Below are 22,711 nucleotides of genomic sequence, written 5' to 3' on the forward strand. Positions count from 1 at the left end.
ATACATAACAGCAACAAATTGCAAAATTAAAGATTTTGTTGTATAAAATTGAATGAACAAATAAAAGATAAGAAGTTTATTATTAATTTTACCAAAAATTAACTTTTATAAAATAAATCTTAAAATTAATTACATTATGAGGTATTCCCCCCCCCTTCCAGCATGCCCTTGTCATGTAACGGTAAAACACTAGGCAGATATTCGAGAGGTTCAGGTCCTGACAAGGCATTGCACATTTCCACATCTCATTCTTCAAAATAATCCAATGTCTCTATAATGGGCACCTGAACTAAAAGGTGGCAGACAACAATTCATCACCACCAAGATTTGGCATTTGGGTCCCCTAATCCCCAGTAGGCCTTTAAAAGGGCAAGCATATAAAGTATTTTCTCTCTTCTTAGTAACCTAGCCCATGTTTCATATGCGAATTGAACAGCAGAGTAATATATCAATACCAGACATAAAAACATTGTGCATTAAGAAAACTAAATCTGGCATCACTCACATTCGGCATCAAAATTTGATAGCAAAGATAAGATCCTTTTCCACTGCTACATATAAAAATAGATCTATTTTAACAGTTTGTGAATAGTGATAAAAGTCACAATTGCTTTAAACACATTTATGTTCTTTTAATACTAAAAGCCAAGCCTTAGTAAGCTAGTTTCTATTGGACTGGATATTAGGAAATTAGGGGTAACTTCCTTCTCATGCGTTATGTTAGAAAAAAGAAATTTGACTTCCTGAATGAACATTATTTTAAAATTTTCGAATAATAATAGCAGTTCTGACTGTATGGGTATATTCGAAGATAATGCTGCATAAATCGAAATCCTTAACCCTTTCAAGACGGGTGTCCCATACACGCATTCCCTAAGAACATATCTTACAGCCGGCGTCCCATCCACACGTCACTAGAGATTGCATTCAGAGGACGGGTGATGCGTATACGCATTTTAAGCTGGAATGTTTTTCTGAAGGCTACTATATGGCATCCTATGTCCATTACTTTTGAAATGAACACAGTTTTAGGTTCCTGACCTTGAGTTTGATATATTCTGCATTAAACTTTGGTATTTTACTCAACAGCTGTTGTGAGGGCGGGAGCATAAACAGAGGTGGGCTCTTTAAATTGCTGCATGCTAATGAAAACATTCGCATGTCTAATTTATATCCAATTTCTTTTCTTCTTCTATTCCCCCCCTCCACTATGTACGTCATTTTCTAAATAGTCAGAAAGTGATACTTTTCCATGCTTCGAGATTTACCAGTTTTCATTTTAAATTTTGTTACTTCTTACTGTAAATAGTCTTTATTGTGTTGTTTTATTAATTTTAAACTTTATTGATGGATTTAAAATAAAGAAAAAAACGTTATTGAGTGCTAATTTTAACATACCGTATTTATGCGAATCTAATGCGCATCCCCATTTTAAAACTTTAAATAATAAAAAAATTGTTTGTCGGCGAATGTAATGTGCATCAATGGTATGAGGAATTTATTGAATCTTATTTCATACAACAATGGATTTGTATATAAACTATCAATCAATGGTATGATAATTTTATTTAAATTATTTATTTCCCTCAAAATCTGCAGGAAGCTTTTGGCATATTGTTGTATGGCGTCTCAGAGATAAACCCATCCACAGCTAGCCTTAAACTCTTGTTTCGGTATTACAAGAACTTCAGCCTCCTCTTTTGCTTTATTTCTTATGGTGTCACTAGTCACAGGTTGTCCACTCTTCCTCCTTTCACGTACAAATTCCAAAACTTTTTCTTCAATTTTAGGGTGTCTTCCTTAGCGAGGGCCAGTGAATTTTTTTCTACTAGCTTTAGTTGCAAACAGTGCCAATTTCTGTTGCCATTTTTTCAGCATAAAGAATTACTTTACGTTTGAAAGTAGCATCATATGACATTCTTCTCTGTTTGCCCTCCATTTTGTGACTATGTGCTTTGCAGTTTGTATCCTCTATGTAATAATGTGTCAAAGATAAATGTAACTGTAAATATAGTCGAGAAATACAGTAATTCATTGTTACGGTTTAAATTTGGTTGACGTCATCGGCGAACTTTGCACTCGAATCTAATGCGTACCCCAATTTCGAATACTTCATTTGGCCAAAATCGATGCGCATTAGATTCACGTAAATACGGTATATAAGAGCTAAAGTAATAATCTAAAATGATACCAAAAATTACAATGCTAGAAACGAAACTTTTGTATTTCTGATTTTTTTAAATAAAATTATGCTTAGTGATGCAAAACCTCAGTCCTGGACGGTGATTGCCTTCGATTCCCTTCCGTCCCGCACGAGCGTCTTAACCCTTTGCGACACGCATATTTAAAATATATTTTAATCTTTAAAAAAATGCCTTAAAATAAGTCAGATGGACTTACTTAAGTGCCTTTAGGGCTTGAAAAAAATTCTGCACTTTTATTTTTTACGGTGGAAGGTGGGATACCGTTTGTCCCACCATGGAACTAGCACATGTCTTATAGCATATTGGTGTATAGCAGGAAAAAAAATCATATCTGGAATGAATAAACAAAATAAAGCGTGCATTCTAAAATATTCATAATAAACACACTAAAATGCATTTTGTACTTATTGCATATATGCATGACTTGTAAAATTTTGCATATAGTATATATTTAATATTTTTAAATTTTAGGAACAAAAGAAAATATTTTCTTGAATATTATTTTAAAATTAAAAATAAAATATTCAAATTGGCACTTGATTCAAAAACATTTATATATGATTAAAATTGAAAAAAAGTCATTTTTCATGAAACTTTGAAAAACATGTTTCATTCTTTTATAAGCATAGAGGCACTTCACATATTTCACACATCCAAAATGTTCGTCGTTCTTCTTTCGATATGCTGCAATATGCACATCTACTCCTGCTCGTTCTCTTTGGCGTTTTACTTACATTTTTTAGTCTCTTTTCTGGTTGTATGAACGGGTTTTTAGTTTTTATTTGAACTGGGGATTTCAGTTTTCTTTTCAGCTCTTTCTTGCCTGCAAGTGCCATTAGACCTTCTGTAACTGAGAGAAGAAAATCTTTCATTGTTTTTACATCATGATCGGATTCGCGAACAAACTTGAATAAATGTGTTTACTATACTCGCATCTAAAAAGTAAAAAAAAATCATGTGCCACCATTTCTTGCTTTTGCGGTCTATTTCATATAGTCCTTTCAGTTGATCAATCAGTCGACATATCCCATATTCTTATTGTATAAAATAATGCTGTTTGGGCACAGTACTTTTTTTTTTGTCTTTCCAGCTCGTTCTTTTCTATTAATTTCTTTCATTTCAGTTGCCTTTTCCAAGCAAGATAGGATAGAAAGGGATCTTTATCCTTCCATTTTATGCAATAAATTGAATCATCGCTAACTGAAAAGTCTATATATTCTCTTGACATAAATTTGTCTTTTAAATTTTTGGGTAGATACTTCCGATCCATACTTACAGTGCCACATGCATAGATGGGTCTGTGTCTTCTTTAAAAAGCGAACCAAATTATAACTACTTACCTTTCTTCTTCAGCAATAACTTCAACCTCAGTTATTCAACGTTTATTCAAATCTCTCCTGGATTTCAATTTCATCTGAATCAGAACTGATATCTGAAGCATTTGAGTCGCAATCGGATGGCAATTCAGCAAAAAGATCCAAAGCTTTCTGAGTTGTTAATTTTTTTCTAGACATTTTAGCACATCAGAGCATACAACGGATGTAAAAGCGCGCGCAATCACGAAAAAAGTAGATGCAAAAAAGAAAAGAAAAAATAATCGTGAGTGCTGCCATCTATTGAGCGGAAATTCAAGTGTGTGGTGGGACAAATTTTAACCCACTTATTTCAACTGCAAAATTAATGTTATAAAATATTGAATCCAATTAAGATTTTTGAAAATAAAATATCTTTGAATATTAAAAAGAATCATACATATCATAAATTGTATACCAAAATTTTTAAAATATTGAAAAATGCGAGATACATGGATATCACTCTTGTGATCCTATTTTGATTATTTTTTGCTTATAAACTTAAGCCCTGGTATAGTAATAACATCTACTGAGAAAAATAATAACTAAAATAGATTATTTTTAAAAGATTAGAAAATTTCTAACGGAAAATGCTAACTGAGAAAATAAATATTAATTAGGTGGGACATATATTGACCCACCATGCCGCAAAGGGTTAAACAAAGGTGCGCCATCGCGAAAGGGTTAAAGCTACTAAAAAACATACAATTTCAATTTACAACTAGACATTTCTGAAAATCATTAAAGAAAAGACAGAATGACACCAGGACCATTGAAATGTTAATAATAAGAAATCATGCTGGCCGTCATAAAACTAAAATTCAGAGGCATCAAAGAAAAGCAATAAATGCAGTTTTATTAATGAAAATTTAAAACAATTCTGGCTAAGACTATTTTTGCATATAACTGTCTTTTTAAATTTTCTGTAAATATACAAGTGTTCAAAAGTCAAGCAATAAATGGAAGAATTAGCATATTCAGCATAAAAAATAACATATAACCATAAAATTTCACACACAACAGTTTATGGATGTGAAACTACAAAAACATGCATGTAGAAAAATGGTCTAATTTGTGGTGAGCTCATATCTCTGCATGACGAACTCCGGGTATGGGGGGGGGGAAATCAAAATACAATTGAATCAAACATGAAGAGAAACACACCAAAACAAAACTTACAATTAGTAAAGAAACAAACTTGTATCTAGTGTAGATTTAAACCAAAAAGTATTTTATTAAATTATTTAAAGTAAGTAAAGAAACAAGCCTTGTATTTGGAATAGATTTAGATTCCCCCCCAATATATATATATATTAAGCATACTTTCCTAACGATTTAAAAAATTCTATCAACTTAATTTTTCAGTTTTCTTTTGCCGACAGATCGTGCAACCTTCCTGTTTGCTTTCCTGCAGTAGGATATAAATAGGACTAATGTATGTTATGCCCACTGCTTTCCAGTGTTGCAAATTTCTTTTCTCCAGATGAAGAGGAACCTGTTTGCTCTCAAAATAAATTGAGTTCTTTGTCTAAATCTATGCCAAATAGAAGGCTATTTCTTTAAGTACAACTGTATTTTTTTAAATGAACAGATAATACCATCTGAATGACATCAAACATAAATATCAATCATTCCATCGTCTGCTGCCTATGGAACTGATATCAGTGAAGAAACAGTACTGCAAGGATCAAGAAGTGGACGTCTAAGTGTCACTACTGTTCAAAATGACTCTTTTCTATATCTACAAGCACAATGCCATGGGTCAATAATTGTCCATCAATTCACTTCAATGTTTACAAACTGAATTCATAGCTTATATAAATTTTCTGTTTTACTATGCATTAAACCTTTTTGAAGACGATAATCTACATAATTTTGGTCTTTTGTGGAGTGACTGCAAAGGAGAGGTAATGTTCAACACTGGTGATTATTTGCATTTCCAAATATAAGAGTCAGTTTCAGAGGTGGTCATTTATAGGAGGTTAACACCTGGAGAGGGTTCATTACAAGCAATACTTTCTACTGACGTCATTTTGTTCGACTTTTGGAAATGATATACGATATACTGCTCTTAGTCAGCTAGTTATCTTTTCCAAGATGCCACTCAAACTGGTTATTGTTTTAGTCATTTCTTTTATCCTCCATTATACCACTCATTCGAATATGAATGCTATTAATTTATTTTACATTATGAAGCTATTATAATTGAATTGTTAAAACTACTGAAATTTAAATTTAATTAAAAAATTTAATGGCTATTAAATTACTTAATGGAATTATTTATTTTTGTGAAAAAACATTTTAGTGATGCCAGCTAAGAATTAACTAACTAAAAGTAATAAATCACATATTACATCATAACTGACTTCACCCTCTTTTATTATTCAAATCAACAGGCTATTAAGAAACTATGTACCATTAAAGAAAGGGTTAATGCAAACAGCGAAATTTTTCAAGCTCAGCTTCCTAACAAGCTATAAATTCAATAAAAATTATTTAAAAATTAATTCTGAAGGTCTATGTTATTAACATAATGTAAGTCAAAAATGTATGTAATTCATTCACTTCCAACAGTAATAAAAAAAAAATTATGTTTAATTTTTAAGATTACATCTGCATATAATAGATAATGCAATGCAAAGATTATTATCATTCAGCTAAAGACATGAACAGATACTGCATATTGCAATAGTAGAAATATTAAATGGATAAAAATAAATAAATAAAAAAAACTTCAGAAACAGAGGGAGAATACTAAAAACAAAATATATCTTAGAAATTCTAAAATCGAAGGCAAAACGATTTAAAATGAACGTAACCATTAAATATAAAGAAAAATATTAAAACCTGAAACCATAACAAAAAACTAGGTTAAACTTTCTTTAAGGGAAAAAAACGAAGTACCTAATTACGAATCCATCTACAAGATAGGAAGTGACCAGCTTTCCTCATAAGAATTAAGAATATTTTCTCATTCCATCATCACAAAAGCAACAGTAATTCCTTTGACATGCCTTAAAAGTACTTCCAAAAAAATTAATGACTGCAAGAAAAAATTATTAACGAATATTCTAATGTATACTTTTTACACTATCGTTTCAGAAATGACAGGTACCAAGTTTTAGAAAGATTATAAATTTAGCTTTATACATTTTACGAATTTAATATGCATTTTTAAATAACTTGCCAAAAATTTCTATCACTTTTTTACTTTAAAATATAGATAAATGTATCTGAATATATATATATATATACTAAAACATTTTACACTTAACTTATAATCTTATTTTTATTTAAATTACAATTAAAAGATTTTTCATTCAGACACATACACATTTCTAAAAATAATTCTCTTCGTAAGTATTGCACAAAATCACCGTTTCTAATGTACGTAATCCCAAACAAAATGTAACTAGGAATCTAGTACTTTTCATTTCAAAACATGAATCTTTAAAAAATACTTCTACAGAAAACAAAATTATAATTATTTATTTCAAGAAAAAGACAAAATATGGCAAATTTCAGCCAATGGCACACAGTTGTTTCATTATAGCAGTAACAGTTAACAAGAACGTAAATAAAAAATTACTCTTTTAATAACTTCTTTAAAATGTTATACAATTCTGTTAAAATGACATAAATTAGTTTTTTTACAAAAATCACTCTTCAACATTAAATTCATGACTGAAAGTATTAAAAAGAGTTAAAAATTAGGCAGATAAACTGCCAAATTCTTATGTAATAGTTTATCCTACTGCATCTTTATCAGTAAAGGAAGAAAAATGTTGGGAACATGGTTACACACAAACAAAAATCAATGCTAAAAAAATATGGAAAAATACATTATAAAATGACACACAATGATTGATAAGTATGGAGTTACTAGTTGCTGCATAAACATTAATTACACTGACTCGTGAACATAAAAAATGAATCTCAAAACATTATGCATACAAAAAAATACACAATCTAAAATTTATTTATGACAAAATTTATTCAAAGGACTATAAAAACTCAGTATTACAACAGAAGCAAAATTTTTGCCACTTAAAGCTATAAATAATAGTCACACATATAATGAAACTTTGACAAATAACACATTATCGAATTGGTATCTTTTAAAGCTTAAGGAAATAAATTTAGAACAATAAAAAAGTCCATACAAATAAAAGAATTTCATTAAGAAGTACTTCAGATGCACTCATCTGTTTACAAATTTTAAATAACTTATAAATCTGTACTATATTAAAGTCAAAATAATGACAATAAATATGAATTAGCCAATCACAAAAGAATACTACAAAGAATGAAGCATTTAAAAAAAAATAATATCAATACAGGTAAAAGAAGAGATCACTGTTTGACAGATGACAAGGCTTTCTGAAACAATAAATTCACATGTTCAAATAATAAAACATACCATTTAGTTGCAGAGGATATGAAATGATGCATAATTCAAGATGAAACAATTCAATGATGCAACATCAGGAATCAAGGTATTAAAAATACTTTTTGCATGGCAATTTCATTAAAAATTTTCATATGGCATAGTGATATTAAAACAGAATATGGTAATGATGGTATGCTTCACTTGAGTTTTTAAAAATATTTCACATGAACTGCAGTTTATTATGAATAAAATCCATGTTTGAGTCGAACAGATGAATAAACAAAAACGTTACATGACGCTACATCTTTCTGATGGATTTTGAAAGTCTCCCTAAAAAATAAATAAATAAAAATATACAAAATTAATGAGATCCAGAAAATATAAAATTAAAGAATAAAATAAAATTTAATTTTTACAGCCCCCTTCCCATTTTAAAGTTTGCAATAAAAAAGAAATACTAGAAAGATTCTGACAGCCAACATGTTTGGTATTTTATAATTTTAACATATTTAAAATAATTTAGCACAACACTGAAAACTGAATAGAAATCCATTAAAATGTGACATCTAATATGCACATTATCTCTAAATTTAAAGTGTCATCAAATATTTTGTGAAATATTTTATGCATTGGAGATATAAAATTCATTTGTTTACTACAGTAATCCCTTGACTTACACAAATTTGCAGTAATGTAAGCGAGCAAAATTCGTAAGATAATCCACAAGCCAATCCAGCTTTTCCTTCCAGTATTTCTTGCCTTTTCACACAGCTAGTTTAGTCACTTCTTTATCACTAATGGTGTTTGTTGTCTATTTACCTTTAAAATGGATTCAAAACACAAAAGAAATTTACAACAAAGGAGCTAATCAGGCTGTTAACCAACAAAGGAGTTAATCAGGCTGTAGACACAGAACTAGCAGGAGTGATTCTAAAATGTTAGCAGCAATATTTACCTGTGATATGTCTACTACTGCTCATCTTCAGTACAAAAAATAAAATAAAATAAAAAAATGCGAACACACACACAATCTACTCTAGACATCAAAATGATATCAAGATGACAACTAAGACCACTCCTCAGCTTTCAGTCTCTAAAGTGGGTAGCTGTTGCCACAGAATAGCATTTCTCTTCAGAGTCATTCACCTCCAGCACCAAATCTCTTATAATTAAGCATATTAGCTCTTACATTTAAAAATTATACTAGTTTGTTATTCTATAAATTATATCAGTTATATTCCATTAAAGTACAGACCACATAGTGTTTCCTAAATAGAATGATTCTGCAAATCATTTCTGTTATACAGTCAAAAGTCGTTAATCCGGACTCGTCGGGACTTTGGCGATTCCGGATTATCGATTTTTCCGGATTATAGATCATCAGTTTAAATCTCGTAAGATGGCATGCAGAAATTCTAAAATTAAAAATATGAAACCGTAATTTATGAAATAAAGAACAATTATGATCTAAAGGGTATCAAAATTTGCAAAAAGAAAAAGCTTAATATTTACTTGTTTACTTTATTAAACATTTCTTTCAATGTAAGTTGTTTAAGTTTTGCTTCGTTTCATGTGATAATACTTTCTCTTTAATTCTATTAAACAGACATAATTTCTTATTCAGTTGCAAAGTTCCGCTGTTCAAGTCCTATAATTGCTGTGTCGAGAACACCGACTAATTTGTCAATCGAAATTTTTTCGTTTTCAATAACCTCTGTCACTTTCTTCGCTATCGGAAGCGAATTAAAATGACGAGGAACTTGTTTTAAATCATATCAAAGACGGAGCATATCGAGATGAAATACTACATTTGGTAAGGAATTATAAGCAAAATAAAATCATCTGCGCTGAAGATAAGGATAGTGTTGACAGTTCTATAACCAATCAGAGAGCTTATTACATCACGGCTAGAATTAAAATTATTCAAAAATTCATGCATAATAAAATCATTTTTTAAAAAAATGCAAAATTAAATTGTATTTTAATATTTAAGAGCCATAAATAATGTTTAAAACATTAGATTAAATGTATACATATTAAAACCAATTACTTTTAAAGTAAGGTGACGTCATTGATTACATCATCCACAACATAAAATTTCATAAAATATGATAAACAATTAAATTTGTATTTCAAATAAAAATGCAAAATTAAATTGATTTTTAATATTTAAAAGCCATAAATAATATTTTAAACACGGAATTTATGCACAATAAAACGCATTATTATTTTTTAAATAAAATGACAACAAAGTATCGGTTACCATAAATAACTTATCCAGCAATGGGTTTACCATAACTTGTATTACTCGCCAAAGGAAAATCGCCAAAATCCGTGCAACCGTCTACCAAAGTAGCACCCAAAACTGTAGTTATGGTCGACAGTAAAATGTTCAAAGCCGGCCCCTTGCAGTTCATTTGACTTATATGATTTCCAGCAGTCAATATAAATAATGCTTTGTTCTGTGACATTCAATAAGGTGTTCGCTGATTAATCTGGAACAGCGACTAAGAAGCTTTCATTTGACTGAAGATTTCGGAGAAGAACACGTCCAAAATTATTCTTTTACTGAAAAGACTACTATAATTATTTTGCCTCAACCACCAATTTTCAAATTAAACCAAGTAATTAAAGCTGCAATGCACACCTCACGCATGTAACTAACTGTTCTGGTCTACAGTTGTATTGTGGTTCATCTTCAATTGGAGTTCACAAAATTCAATAGATGTCATTTGCTGACATAAAAAATAGATGAACCTAACGAGAAAGGGGATTCTCAATCCTTCGAACCAATTTTGATTTCTTATCCTTTCTTCTCATTACAGGTTTCTTTCTTGCACCGCCATTTCGCTATTGAATTTCATTTCACAGTTGTTTGAACATAATTTTCTAACGTGGAATGATGCCTTTTCTTTGAAAAATTTCTATTGCAAACTTTTCATTATTGGGCAATTCCCAAATTGTTAGTATCAAAAAAGAATTAAAAAATTAAACCAGTATTTCAAGGTGACTTACAAATGCAGAACTATCTAAATTTATACTCTGTGAAATCGGCGCGTTCGCTAGATTTGGCGCGCAGTTAAATGGCCACATTTGCTAGACTTGGCGGTTATGCACATATATTTTTGCTGCAATTTTATATGATCGTGATAACGGAATTGTACGAATTTTTTTTATTACAATTACAGCTATCTGTACGTTTTAACAAATTCTTTCTCCAATTTTCATTTTGCTGACAAGTTATAGATTTTGCATTCCTTACGAAAAAGTATAATAATTTTGTTCACAACTATTACTGTGTCCAACTAATTCTGCTAACAAAAGTTCCTTAATGTGTCACTTCTAAAAAGTGAATTTATACTTAATCCTTGTTTTATTAATACCATTGAAAATCCTCTGGCATACTGCACTGCTAATGGCTCAAAGCTCATGCAATCAACAGCTGAAGATTTATTTTTCCCATCTACTTCTTTGACAACTATAGTTGCTTTTATTCTAGTACTAGAGCATTTCTTACTAATTTTGATAACAGAAACTATTTTTCTAAATAAAGATGCAACATGTTCCAAAACATTCAATAGCAGTTTGAGCTTGTGCTGCAGTAATAACTAACTTTAGAGTTATTTTTACTAAATCCCTCCCTCCAATTTCACCTTATATTAAACTTTGTCTTTGAGTACGCATATTTTAACCTTTTCACTGTCAACTGTCATGCCTGAAATCACTTCTACTTCAAAATGTCACGCCCAACATGAGAAGTTTATTTTGGCTTCAACAGATAGCAGCACTTTACTACAGGTTTCAAAGGATAGAGGAAAGTTCAAAGGAAGTTCAAAGTGTGCGGCATTATTTGATTGTGAGGCAAACATTTCATTTTTATGATAAAAAAAATTGACAATTTATGCACCCAAATCATCAAAATAACTTGACAGTTAAAAGGTTAAAGAACATAATGTTCTTCCATCACGTAACATAAAAAATCTATTGAATTTTCTTGATAAAAGTAAGTTTTTTGGCAGGCCCAGCTAAGACAGCAAAGATCACAATTTTCTGAATCCCTTCTCAAAATACATATAACTCACACTGTTTAATGACAAGAGAAACATGACATAACAAGCTAGATCTTGCTTTACACTCAACTCGCTAATATAAGCAATAACTGGCAGTAGCATTTAAAGTTAATTGACAAAGTCAAATATGATATTTTCAGATACCTCCACTCTCATGTGCATGACATAAGCACGTGATTTTAATGTCTTAAAGATGAAATAGTCTTACTTCTCTTTTAAAGGAAATCTATAGGAAAAAACTGAATGAATTCAAATGACAGGAATCTTATTTTAAACGCTAATCAAAATACCATGCCAAGCTATGTAAAAGAACTGTCAAATATTTTCAAAATACATAATATGTTGTAAATTAGGCCAGCTAGTATGTATAAATGTAAAATTTTTAACTTTTGTTTTTTAATATTTCTCTCACAACCAATGCAAAAGTCATGCAATCTTATCTCATTTTAACTTTTATAATAGACTATATAAAATTTATGCTTTCATAATAAATTTGATTTATTATTTAAATTGTGCCTAATCTTCAAAAACACTTCCCTAAATTTAATAAAAAAAATCAATTTGATTTAATTTTGGATAAGATATCACACTTACTTGTTGATGATATAATTCCTCTGCTGAATACTGAGATGGATTAAAGTAACTGGTATCAAAGACTCTCTGCTCAAGAGAACGATGAGTCTTTTTGGAAGTTTCCCGTACAGCCATTTCCTACAAATAGTATATCTTAGTAAGTACAATAGCAATGATAACTTTTATAGTTATATCACTTTTAAATTAAAATAACATCTATCATACGAAAAAGTTTCTGCATATCTGCTTATATCAAAATTTTTGTAGAGTATAACAATTCAGAGTTTGCCATTATTTTTTTAATAATTATGCAAATAATATTCTACTCCTTTTTTTAATTAAAAATAATATTTACTGTTGTCAATTTATAAAACTCAATCTTCACAGTTAAATAAAATAAACTACTCAAAATGAATTTCAACTTTAAAAAGCTGCAACTTCTCTTTTGAACATGAAATGATATGAAAAGAAACACATCAAAGTATTGAAAAAACTATATTATCATTTGCAAGAAATAATAAAAAAAAAAAAAAGATAAGAGGCTGGCAGTCTTCACAATTATATACAACTTCTTGATAATCGTCAGATTTTATTTTTAATGCAAGTGATAGCGTTCATGAGCTAGATATTTTATAAGAGTAAATTAGAAATTTTATATTTTATGACAGTCACAGTGTAAAGAAAAATATTATTTTTTAAATTATTGCTTTAATATTGTAGTCAGAGAAGCATTTCAATAACTTTGAAGAGAAAAATTTAATGATAATTAGCAATAACAGCTTTTCCTTTTTTCTTCCTTTCTTTTTTTTTTTTTTTAATTTTATAACATGCTTTGCCATTTAGGCACTTGCAAAAAGGGAGGGAAGCCCATGGAGAACTAAAGACATTGGCTGATATTCACATTACATATGGGAAAACCATAAAAATTCCCATGTGGCCTGCCTGTTTACCAAGACTCAAACCCAAGACCAAACTACCAATATTCAGCGGCTTTTACTACTCGGCAGCAGGCAAGCATCTATTTATATCGGATACACTTTTTATCAAACTGAACACATCTCAAATCTTATACCTTTAAGATATTAATAAACAAATTCCCCAAATAGCCAGTACAAAATTCTGCCACTAACACATAAGTATTGTTGATTTCTACTAATTAGGAGTAAAGAAAAAAAAAAAAAAAAAAAGACATATATTACCTCTCCATTATTATTTAGAAGAACAGAACTCATTGTGTCTGCGGTGAACCACCTTTGGCCTTTCATAACATAGTCTGTTGGAGGACTGTGTGTTACACCTGCATCAGAACTCCAGACCTAATTGAATCATAATAAATTAATACAGCTTTAATGGAAATTTATAATCATGTCCATATTCTTTATTCACAGAAAGCATCACACTATTTTAAAATCTAACATATGCATGTTATGTTTATACCATTACATCTCTTTTCAACATGAAATTGTTGAATTTGTTTTGATAGTGGGAAGCAAATAAAACATAAATAAAATTAAAAAAATCAGAAACAGAAAAATATTATAGGCAATAATCAAAAAGCTAAATGATTAAATTTCTATAAAAAAGTATTTAAAGCACCGAAAACCATTTGATATTAATTAAATTATAAACCCACATTTAGATTCAATCAAAAATTACAACGATAATGCATTAGAAACTCACTGGTTATAAACTACCTGACAATACATCACGAAAACTACACCTCTGACTGATTATTGCAAATGTTTAGCTAATCTAGAAGTTATTTTGGATTTTCCTAAAAAAATTATTATTATTATTTATTTATTTCCCCCCCCCCCCCCCCCGCTTTCTCTTTTTTTTCTCACACACAAAAAACTACGTAGGGATTAGCAAAGTGGAGGACTAAATGACAACACGATAAGCTCATCTTCATCATTCGAGTTTATAAACTTACTGCAGATAAATAATATGCCTGATGCCATTTTAAATGCTATTATCAAACAATATCCATCAGAATTTTTTTTACAAAAAATTGCTTAAAGGTGTCAAAAGATTATTTGTGGTACATCAGTTGGTACAGATATTCAACAAGGACGAATTTTCTTTTTTAATATTATTATAAAACATTAACTTTAATAAGGCAACAAAACTTTCAAAAAGGTAGCCATTAGATTTTTGGAATTTTAATTAAAAATGAAATAAATTTCCTCCAAAATTCATTATTAAAAAAAGAAACACGTGAAACTAAAAATATGTGATTGATAAATTAACAAGGCTCTGTATTTTTTCAAAATATTTTGCATATAGCAAAAAGTACAGGTATTTATATTTTTAGTGCAACCACCTTAGTAGAGGTCATCACATTTTCAGATGCACCAAATTCTGACAATATATGAGTATAACAGTTCCCTAGTTTTAGCGAACAACTTTATTATTTTTATGTGCATTTATTTTTACTATGTTCCAAGCTGCAATGGTTTTTATAGACAACTGTAATATTTTTGTCTTAAACTGAACTCAGTTTTAAAATATGCACTTGTGGCATTTGCCTGCAATGGAAGAAACTGTGGTAAAATTTCAGCTTTAATACAGTATTCATCCATAAAATCAGAGTTTGCTTCGAAAAATTGCTTTGAATCAACTGCTTTGCTTAAAGCGATTGCCACAAAATATCCAACAGAACAGCCCCTCACCACGAAAAATTTTTTTAATTTATTGCTTTCTCAATTATTAAACTCAGTGATTTTATTGCTTAAACTAAGATGTAAATTTAATTTTAGGTAAATACCTAATTAAACTTGAAATATACATTAACAACTATTTCTTTGATGTTATAAATAATGATTCTAGTTTTCTGGTAAAAAACCATTAACCTGCACCAAGGCAATTGCACTCATATATATACACCATGCTCAATTTAGATCTAAATAACAGTATACACTTATACAAATCCTAATTTTAAATAATTAGTCATATTCTAATTATTGATGTTGTTCATTCATGATATTGTCAAAATAAATTCCAGTTGTTTAAAAGCATCACCGATGATATTTTTACAATAAATCTGAAACTATAAAAAAAATTCTAAAATAACTTTTAGTTTTTTTAAAACATAATTTTAAATTAATAAAAATAAATTCATGAATTTTGTAAGAGAAATAAACTGAGGTATTAGTAAGCGCTTTTCTAACGATGCATTTGTGAAGGAACACAGAAGGGGAAAACGCATGCAACCCAGTCTATTCAGTAGCAGGAGCCTAACCTGAGATGAGCTAGCAGTGTTCTACGGTCTTATCCACTCAGCCACTTACTAGTGGGCCCTATAATATCTCAGAGATCTATTAATTCCTCACAAAAACTATATAAATAAGAAAAAGCCTGTGATTATGTCAAATTAGAAACAGCATATTAATAAAAGAAAGTTAAATGAATGTTTTTCAGCTGGATTTCATATTTACTAATGATAATTTGATGGAATAGATAATTTTATGGAATAAATTTCTCTCATAAATTACCAGACTGAAGATTAATATATTCAATAAACTGTAATCATCAAAACAGTAAGCACATTCATGAAATTTATAATTTTCACATTTTAAAGTTACGTAATTATAAAATATTACACACTGTCGATTTCATAGTTAATGGGGATATAAATGTGATATTGTCAATAACCTACACTAAATCAATAAAGCTTGAATAAAGAACTAGTTAAATGTTGTCACTTGTATAAAAAAGGGGGCAAGATTTTAACAACCAAAATCAAAGCAAACCACAACGCAATTCTATAATTATTATTATCTACTGAAATTTAAAAAGGATACACATATATACATTACAAGAAAAATATCCTATATTTAAAATTTAAAAAGAGAGAGAAGAAAAAAGGCCTTTAAACTTGAAATATATATAAAAGTTATGCATTTTAACATACTGTAGCATGAGAATTTGCTTTAATAACAGCAGATCGGTGGAACTTGTAAATAGTTTCTTGTTCGCCTGCTCTGCGTATAAGTTGCCAACCTCCTAATGGTATTTCCTGCAATAAACCAAACAATTATTACAATGACAACATATTGTATAAAAAAGGGGATCACCTAATGTGAAAAATGTATTCCAAAAAATTCATTTTTTACACTTTGAAATCATTTAATACAAAATTGGCTATATTTAAAGAAATTCTTCATATTCGTCTGTACTGATATTTCTTTACTTCAAAATTTCTTTTTCAAAGCATAAATTTAATACACTTTTTAAAATTTTCACAGAACAAAAATATTACAGACTGTAAAAATTATCACGGAATTCACGAAATTGTAAGCCAATAAATTAAAATTATAATACATATAATCTGATTTACAAGTAATTAAATATGCCACATATCTAAAACCAGGAATATAATTTTTTAAATAAACTAATACGTAAAAGCAGCTTGATTATTTTGTTAAAAACATATATAAAGAAAAAAATCTCAAGGAAGTTGAATTTCTTTGCGATATTACTTCTCTAAAACGAACTTCCTTAACTAAGCTTTTTTAAAATATGATTAACTTTGTTTAGCGCAGAATGACAGAAAAAGTCCTATCACAAACTATCAGAAAGAAAGCAAAATTCTTACAGGAATATGATGTCTCAGTATTACAAAATTGTATCCATAAGAATATGCAATTTCAATTGTACATAATTCTAAATGGATAAATATTGTTAAATCATCCATAAAATTAAGCTGATAATTTTTCAAAAATACGCTTAAGTATATATAGAACTATTAATCCTTTGTTTTCTTTTGATTTTTATTAAAATACAAGACGAGTATAAACAAATACATTGCTTTCGTTGTTTTGAACAATGGATTGGGATTATTTAATTATGGCAAAACACATGAGGGCTTTCTGCCTAAAGGGAGGGATGCCTTCATGGAGACTTTCTAAGGTAAGCTGGCTCGTATACACATTACACATGGGGAAAACGAAAAAAAAAAAAAAAACGTCCATGCAGCCACCCCGTTCGCGGCATTCGAACCTCGGACTGAACTACCAATGTTCAGCATCTATACCACTCGGCCACTAGTGGGCCTGTTTTGAATAATGATTTAATTTATATTACCAAATGTTCTGTTAATTATAAGTTAGAAAATAACTCTCTAAAATTCTGAATAAATGCTCAACTTCTTTGTCACAGCAGGTGATTTTACAGTTTCAACTTCTGATTAAAAATCTGTCCAATGTAAGTAGACTCTTGTTGACGCATTTGACACAAGTTCCAAGTGTACGGTACAGATGAACAAAACAACGTAGTATTTTTTTAGTTCTAACTTTAGCTACGAGCAGAGTAGTTCCTCCATGCATTATCTTCTCATGCTCTTTGCATACAATTAGCATTGCCAGTCTGGAATTTTTAGGTAGAATTATTGGATGCTTATATCTAGTGAGAAGTCCGAAAATTTCAATCTTATGATTCCCTTTTCATCAATGTATCGGAGAAAATTGTACAAACGGGAATTTTTTTCAGTGGAATTACTTTCTTTTAGAGACTTGCAATATTTGACCAAAAAATTTTTTTGCCTGGATCTTCTCCAGAAATTTTCTGCTTCTCGTTAACTTTTCAGTTACTATACTCTCTTGAATATTGCTATATTTCCTTAATTTTGCATTGAAATGTGCTGTTCAGGCATTACAGGCATCAGTACATTACACTACAAATTCTAAAACAAAGACAATCATAAATTTTTACAGTCATGTGTCCTGAAGGGGAAGCGCTAAGTAAGTGAGTAACTAGAGCAATATCAAAAAATACTTCTCAACAAGGAATATGCATTCGAGACAAAAATTTCAGTTAATTTATTATAACTTCCTAATTTTATTTGGAACTTTTTTACATTTTGCAGCATCACAAAGCAAATTTACCACTATCATGAAGACTTTAAAAAAGATTTAGAAAAATAGCACACAGCTTACAAAAAAGAAAAATACTTACTGTGCTTCCTTTATTGAAAAGCTTTATATATTTGCCTTCGACATCATGTTCTTGGACTTCTACATCACTCTTTGCAGAAGCAGAAACTTGAAGATCACTACTAGATTTCTCCCCAGTTTCAAGAACTGTGCGCTTTCGTTTTGCACCTCGTACAGGAGTACGACGAACTGGAGTGCTCCTCTGCACAGTATCAAATGAAGGAGATTTTAAAGGTGTAATGTGTAACCTAGAATATCATAAGATTAAAACTGTGCATTTTATTTACATGCCTAACATATTTATTTTCTTAAAAAAATTACGTTCAGAAAGCTAGCATCGTTTCAAACTCATCTAAAAAAAGAGAGAGCGCAAGAGACCTTGTCATATCAGGTACATCTTAACATCATAAAAAAAAAAAATTATTTTTAAGTTGACATTTGCTTTAGAGGTCAAGAAAAAGTCATGAGTAAAAAATGTTGCAGATAGAATAGTCACTAGGAATGCAGCAGCTGACACTTCATAGACAAATTATGCTTAAATTGTTGTGTATAGGACGGAGTGGTCTCACAGTAAAGTTACCTGTCATGCAATACATTTTATGATTAACAGCATTCTATAAATATGTAAAACTTTTAAATAATGCTTCTTTTACTGTCTACTTTGATGTGTACAGTCATTAGGACTTTTGAAGCAGGAATAGATGAAAAAAATACCCTTGCCGGGACTTCTGGAATATGCGCCAAGCGTGCTGACTGTTACACCATGAAGGCATGCAGAAAGGAGGGCGAAAATACTTTACATACTCCTCCTTTTAAAGGGCGCAAGAGACCTTGTCATATCAGGTACATCTTAGCATCATAAAAAAAAAATATTTTTAAGTTGACATTTGCTTTAGAGGACAAGAAAAAGTCATGAGGAAAAAATGTTGCAGATAGAATAGTCACTAGGAATGCAGCAGCTGACACTTCATAGACAAATTATGCTTAAATTGTTGTGTATAGGACGGAGTGGTCTCACAGTAAAGTTACCTGTCATGCAATACATTTTATGATTAACAGCATTCTATAAATATGTAAAACTTTTAAATAATGCTTCTTTTACTGTCTACTTTGATGTGTACAGTCATTAGGACTTTTGAAGCAGGAATAGATGAAAAAAATACCCTTGCCGGGACTTCTGGAATATGCGCCAAGCGTGCTGACTGTTACACCATGAAGGCATGCAGAAAGGAGGGCGAAAATACTTTATATACTCCTCCTTTTAAAGGGTGACTGGAGATTAGGTGAATTGCCAAATACTGGAGGTGAAGAATCATCATCCATCACCTTTTAGTTCGAGCACCACTGCAGAGTCATTAGGTGATTTTGATTCGGAAAACGTAAAAAATTAGCAATGTCCTTGCCGGGACTTCTCGAATATGTGCTGAGTGTACTAAAATTACACCACGAAAGCATGCAGAAAGGAGGGAGAAAATACCTTATAGATGGAACAAATTAATCATATGCATTTCTTTTATGAGAGATGAGTCAGCATCATTGCTAAGGCTGTAATATGTTTAGCATTCAGTGTTGCCCACTGTATTCAATCTTGGTTTTGAAGTCAAATCCACAAATGTACGATTTATTATGTATTGTAAGTTTTCTTCAAACATAATTAGGCAAGTTTTTCTTCAAACATAATTAGGCCTAATATAATTGATGTAAAAAATAAAATGAACGATAAACTATAGCAAACAATTCAATTTGACTTTATATGTTTAATTCACTACAGTTAAGAAGTTCAGGGTAAAAATAGCTACAGTACAAAGTCTTTAATCCGGACGTGTCGGGACTTCAGCGATTCCGGATTATAGATCATCAATTTAAATCTGGTAACGTGGCATGCAGAAATTATAAAATTAAAAATATGAAACCGTAATTTATGAAATAAAGAGCAATTATGATCTAAAGGGTATCAAAATTTTCAAAAAAAAAGCTTAATATTTATTTGTTTACTTTATTAAACATTTCTTTCATCGTGCGCACGCGTAAAGCATACATTACACATAGTCAAAATTAGAAAATTGCAACCAGAAAACTATTTGATGTGTATTCGTGATATTTATAATGACAAGGAAATTGATTTAAATCATATCGGAGTACATCGAGATAAAACACTACATTTAGTAAAGAATTAAAAGCAGAATAAAATAAAAACATCTGCCCTGATGATGAGGATAGTGCTGACAGATCAACTTCCAGTTCATTGCGTGCCGCGGCACCCCACCCCACCCCCACCGGCAGAGCAGCGTGAAATCGATAAACAGATTTCAAATCATCTCTCAGTCACTTTCTTCATGCCTTTATCCATTTTTTGCAGCAATTCTACATTTTGTTTAAGGGACATCAAAACATGCTTTTGCTCTGTAGATCCTATGGCAGCTCCAGAATTGGAAACTCTTTTTGACATAATTGAAAGTTCAAGTTTACTTTTTATAAAATTGTTCTAACAGTCTGCAAAAAATAATAAGCCGGATTCAATTAGAAGATTAAGGAACAACACAATCTGCAACATTAACTGAAATAGATAATTAGATAATTTTAGCCTAGCTTATACCGTTCGTTCTACATTAAATGCACATCGCAGAAAGTTCGTAGCTTTGAGGTCCGGATTATTGATCATTCCGGATTATGGATGTCCAGATTAAAGACTTTATACTGTATTTCAAATTTTCAACATCAGATGCACATTCACAGCAATGGATATATATTCATAACAAAATTGAAAACTAAATACATCCATCCAATTTGGCTGATGTAGGGGTTGATGCAAAATACATTATTACAAAAACTAGTAAAGAATTTAAACAAATCTAACAATTTTATTTATACACAGTTTAAAAGAAGCAAAATATTACCTTGTCTCCTCCGATTCTAACAACTTTCGATATGCAGCAATTTCCATGTCCAGAGCAACTTTAATATTTAACAGATCCTGATATTCTTGGAGTTGCTTTTCTGATTCTTCTCTTAGGTTCTTCAATTCCTCATCCTTAGCCTGTAGAGTAATATGATTCCATTCCCTTTCTTGTTCTAACAAAGCTTCCAGATCTTTGATTCGATTCTTCAAAGACTCATTCTGACAATGAAAATATTATGATCATAATACAATAAGAAAATAATATTTTTTAATGATTTTGTTTTAATACCAGAAAACATATGATTACAGTATTAGGTACTTTCTCATTGGGAAAGGTGAAGAGAGAGACTTGTTTATTGTTCATGTGCATGAAAAAATACTATAAGCATAAAAGATACATTTATTTTCATTGTATTAAGCTTATACAAGACAGCTTTAGATATCAGAAATAATTAAAACTACCTTGGCTAGATGATGACCAAGATTCCAAATAAGCAAATTGCAATCAGTTAATTTTTTCAAATTATTCAGACTGCTCCTTCCTAGTGCATCTTACATGCACTTGGCCTGCATTCAGCTATTCTGATTTTACATGCCTCTCTTATTACAAATAAAGTGGCACGTCAGTATACATAATTAATCCATTACAGATCCATGGATGTATACTAAATTAACTTTTCCAAAAAGAAATAAAGGGAAAATAATTTGTTCTTACAAAAAATCCTATTGTTATTACTATAACTCTGTTTAATACTAAAATACAAATGCAGTGAGTCAAATATTATATAGAGTACATAAATGAAGCATTGCACATTAATAATTTTTTTCTCTGCTATCCTGACCAAACCACAATTTTTCAACATGCATTAAAAAAGGAGGGAATCTGAATGGTTTAAGATTTTAAATTACATCCAAAGGGGAGTTTTTTTTTAACATTTTGAGTGTTAACTTTATTTATTAAATATCATGTATCACTTAAACCATAAAACTCAGTTCAATAGCAATGTCGCAAAATAATTTTTAAAAGAGCATATCTAGAATTTGCAATACACAGTTCCGTGCGCTGGAGATAAAAAGGTTCCCCCCCCCTGTAGTGATGCCATAGCTTGCTTTGAAATCCTTGAGTTTGCGCCCATATTCGTAGGAGGATTACGTCATTCAAAATTCGATGGCTCTATGTTCCATTGTTTTGTCACAATGCGAGAAATATACATACATTTATGCAGATTTTTCATTATTTAATTTATTCAAATATAATGCAGGACTCTAACATTTGGTGGCAACAATTTG

General features: G+C 30.2%; 1 protein-coding gene across 1 annotated transcript in view; it reads right to left on the reverse strand.

Moving 5' to 3' along the window:
* Window positions 1-4,391: 4,391 nt before the first annotated feature.
* The window catches only part of LOC118201748 (lamin-like), a 42,397-nt gene continuing 24,077 nt past the window's right edge, over window positions 4,392-22,711 (reverse strand). The window contains exons 6-11 of the mRNA XM_085812596.1: window positions 21,420-21,640; window positions 18,545-18,770; window positions 16,503-16,607; window positions 13,789-13,905; window positions 12,611-12,727; window positions 4,392-8,276 (exon numbers count right to left, since the gene is read on the reverse strand). Of these exons, the coding sequence (XP_085668722.1) occupies window positions 8,235-8,276; window positions 12,611-12,727; window positions 13,789-13,905; window positions 16,503-16,607; window positions 18,545-18,770; window positions 21,420-21,640 (828 nt within the window). The 3' untranslated portion in view covers window positions 4,392-8,234. The remainder of the gene's footprint in view (window positions 8,277-12,610; window positions 12,728-13,788; window positions 13,906-16,502; window positions 16,608-18,544; window positions 18,771-21,419; window positions 21,641-22,711) is intronic.

The sequence above is a fragment of the Stegodyphus dumicola genome, chromosome 3 (assembly GCF_044657685.1).
Source record: "Stegodyphus dumicola isolate Sdum_Otavi_A_Nest chromosome 3, ASM4465768v1".
Classification (NCBI taxonomy): domain Eukaryota; kingdom Metazoa; phylum Arthropoda; class Arachnida; order Araneae; family Eresidae; genus Stegodyphus; species Stegodyphus dumicola.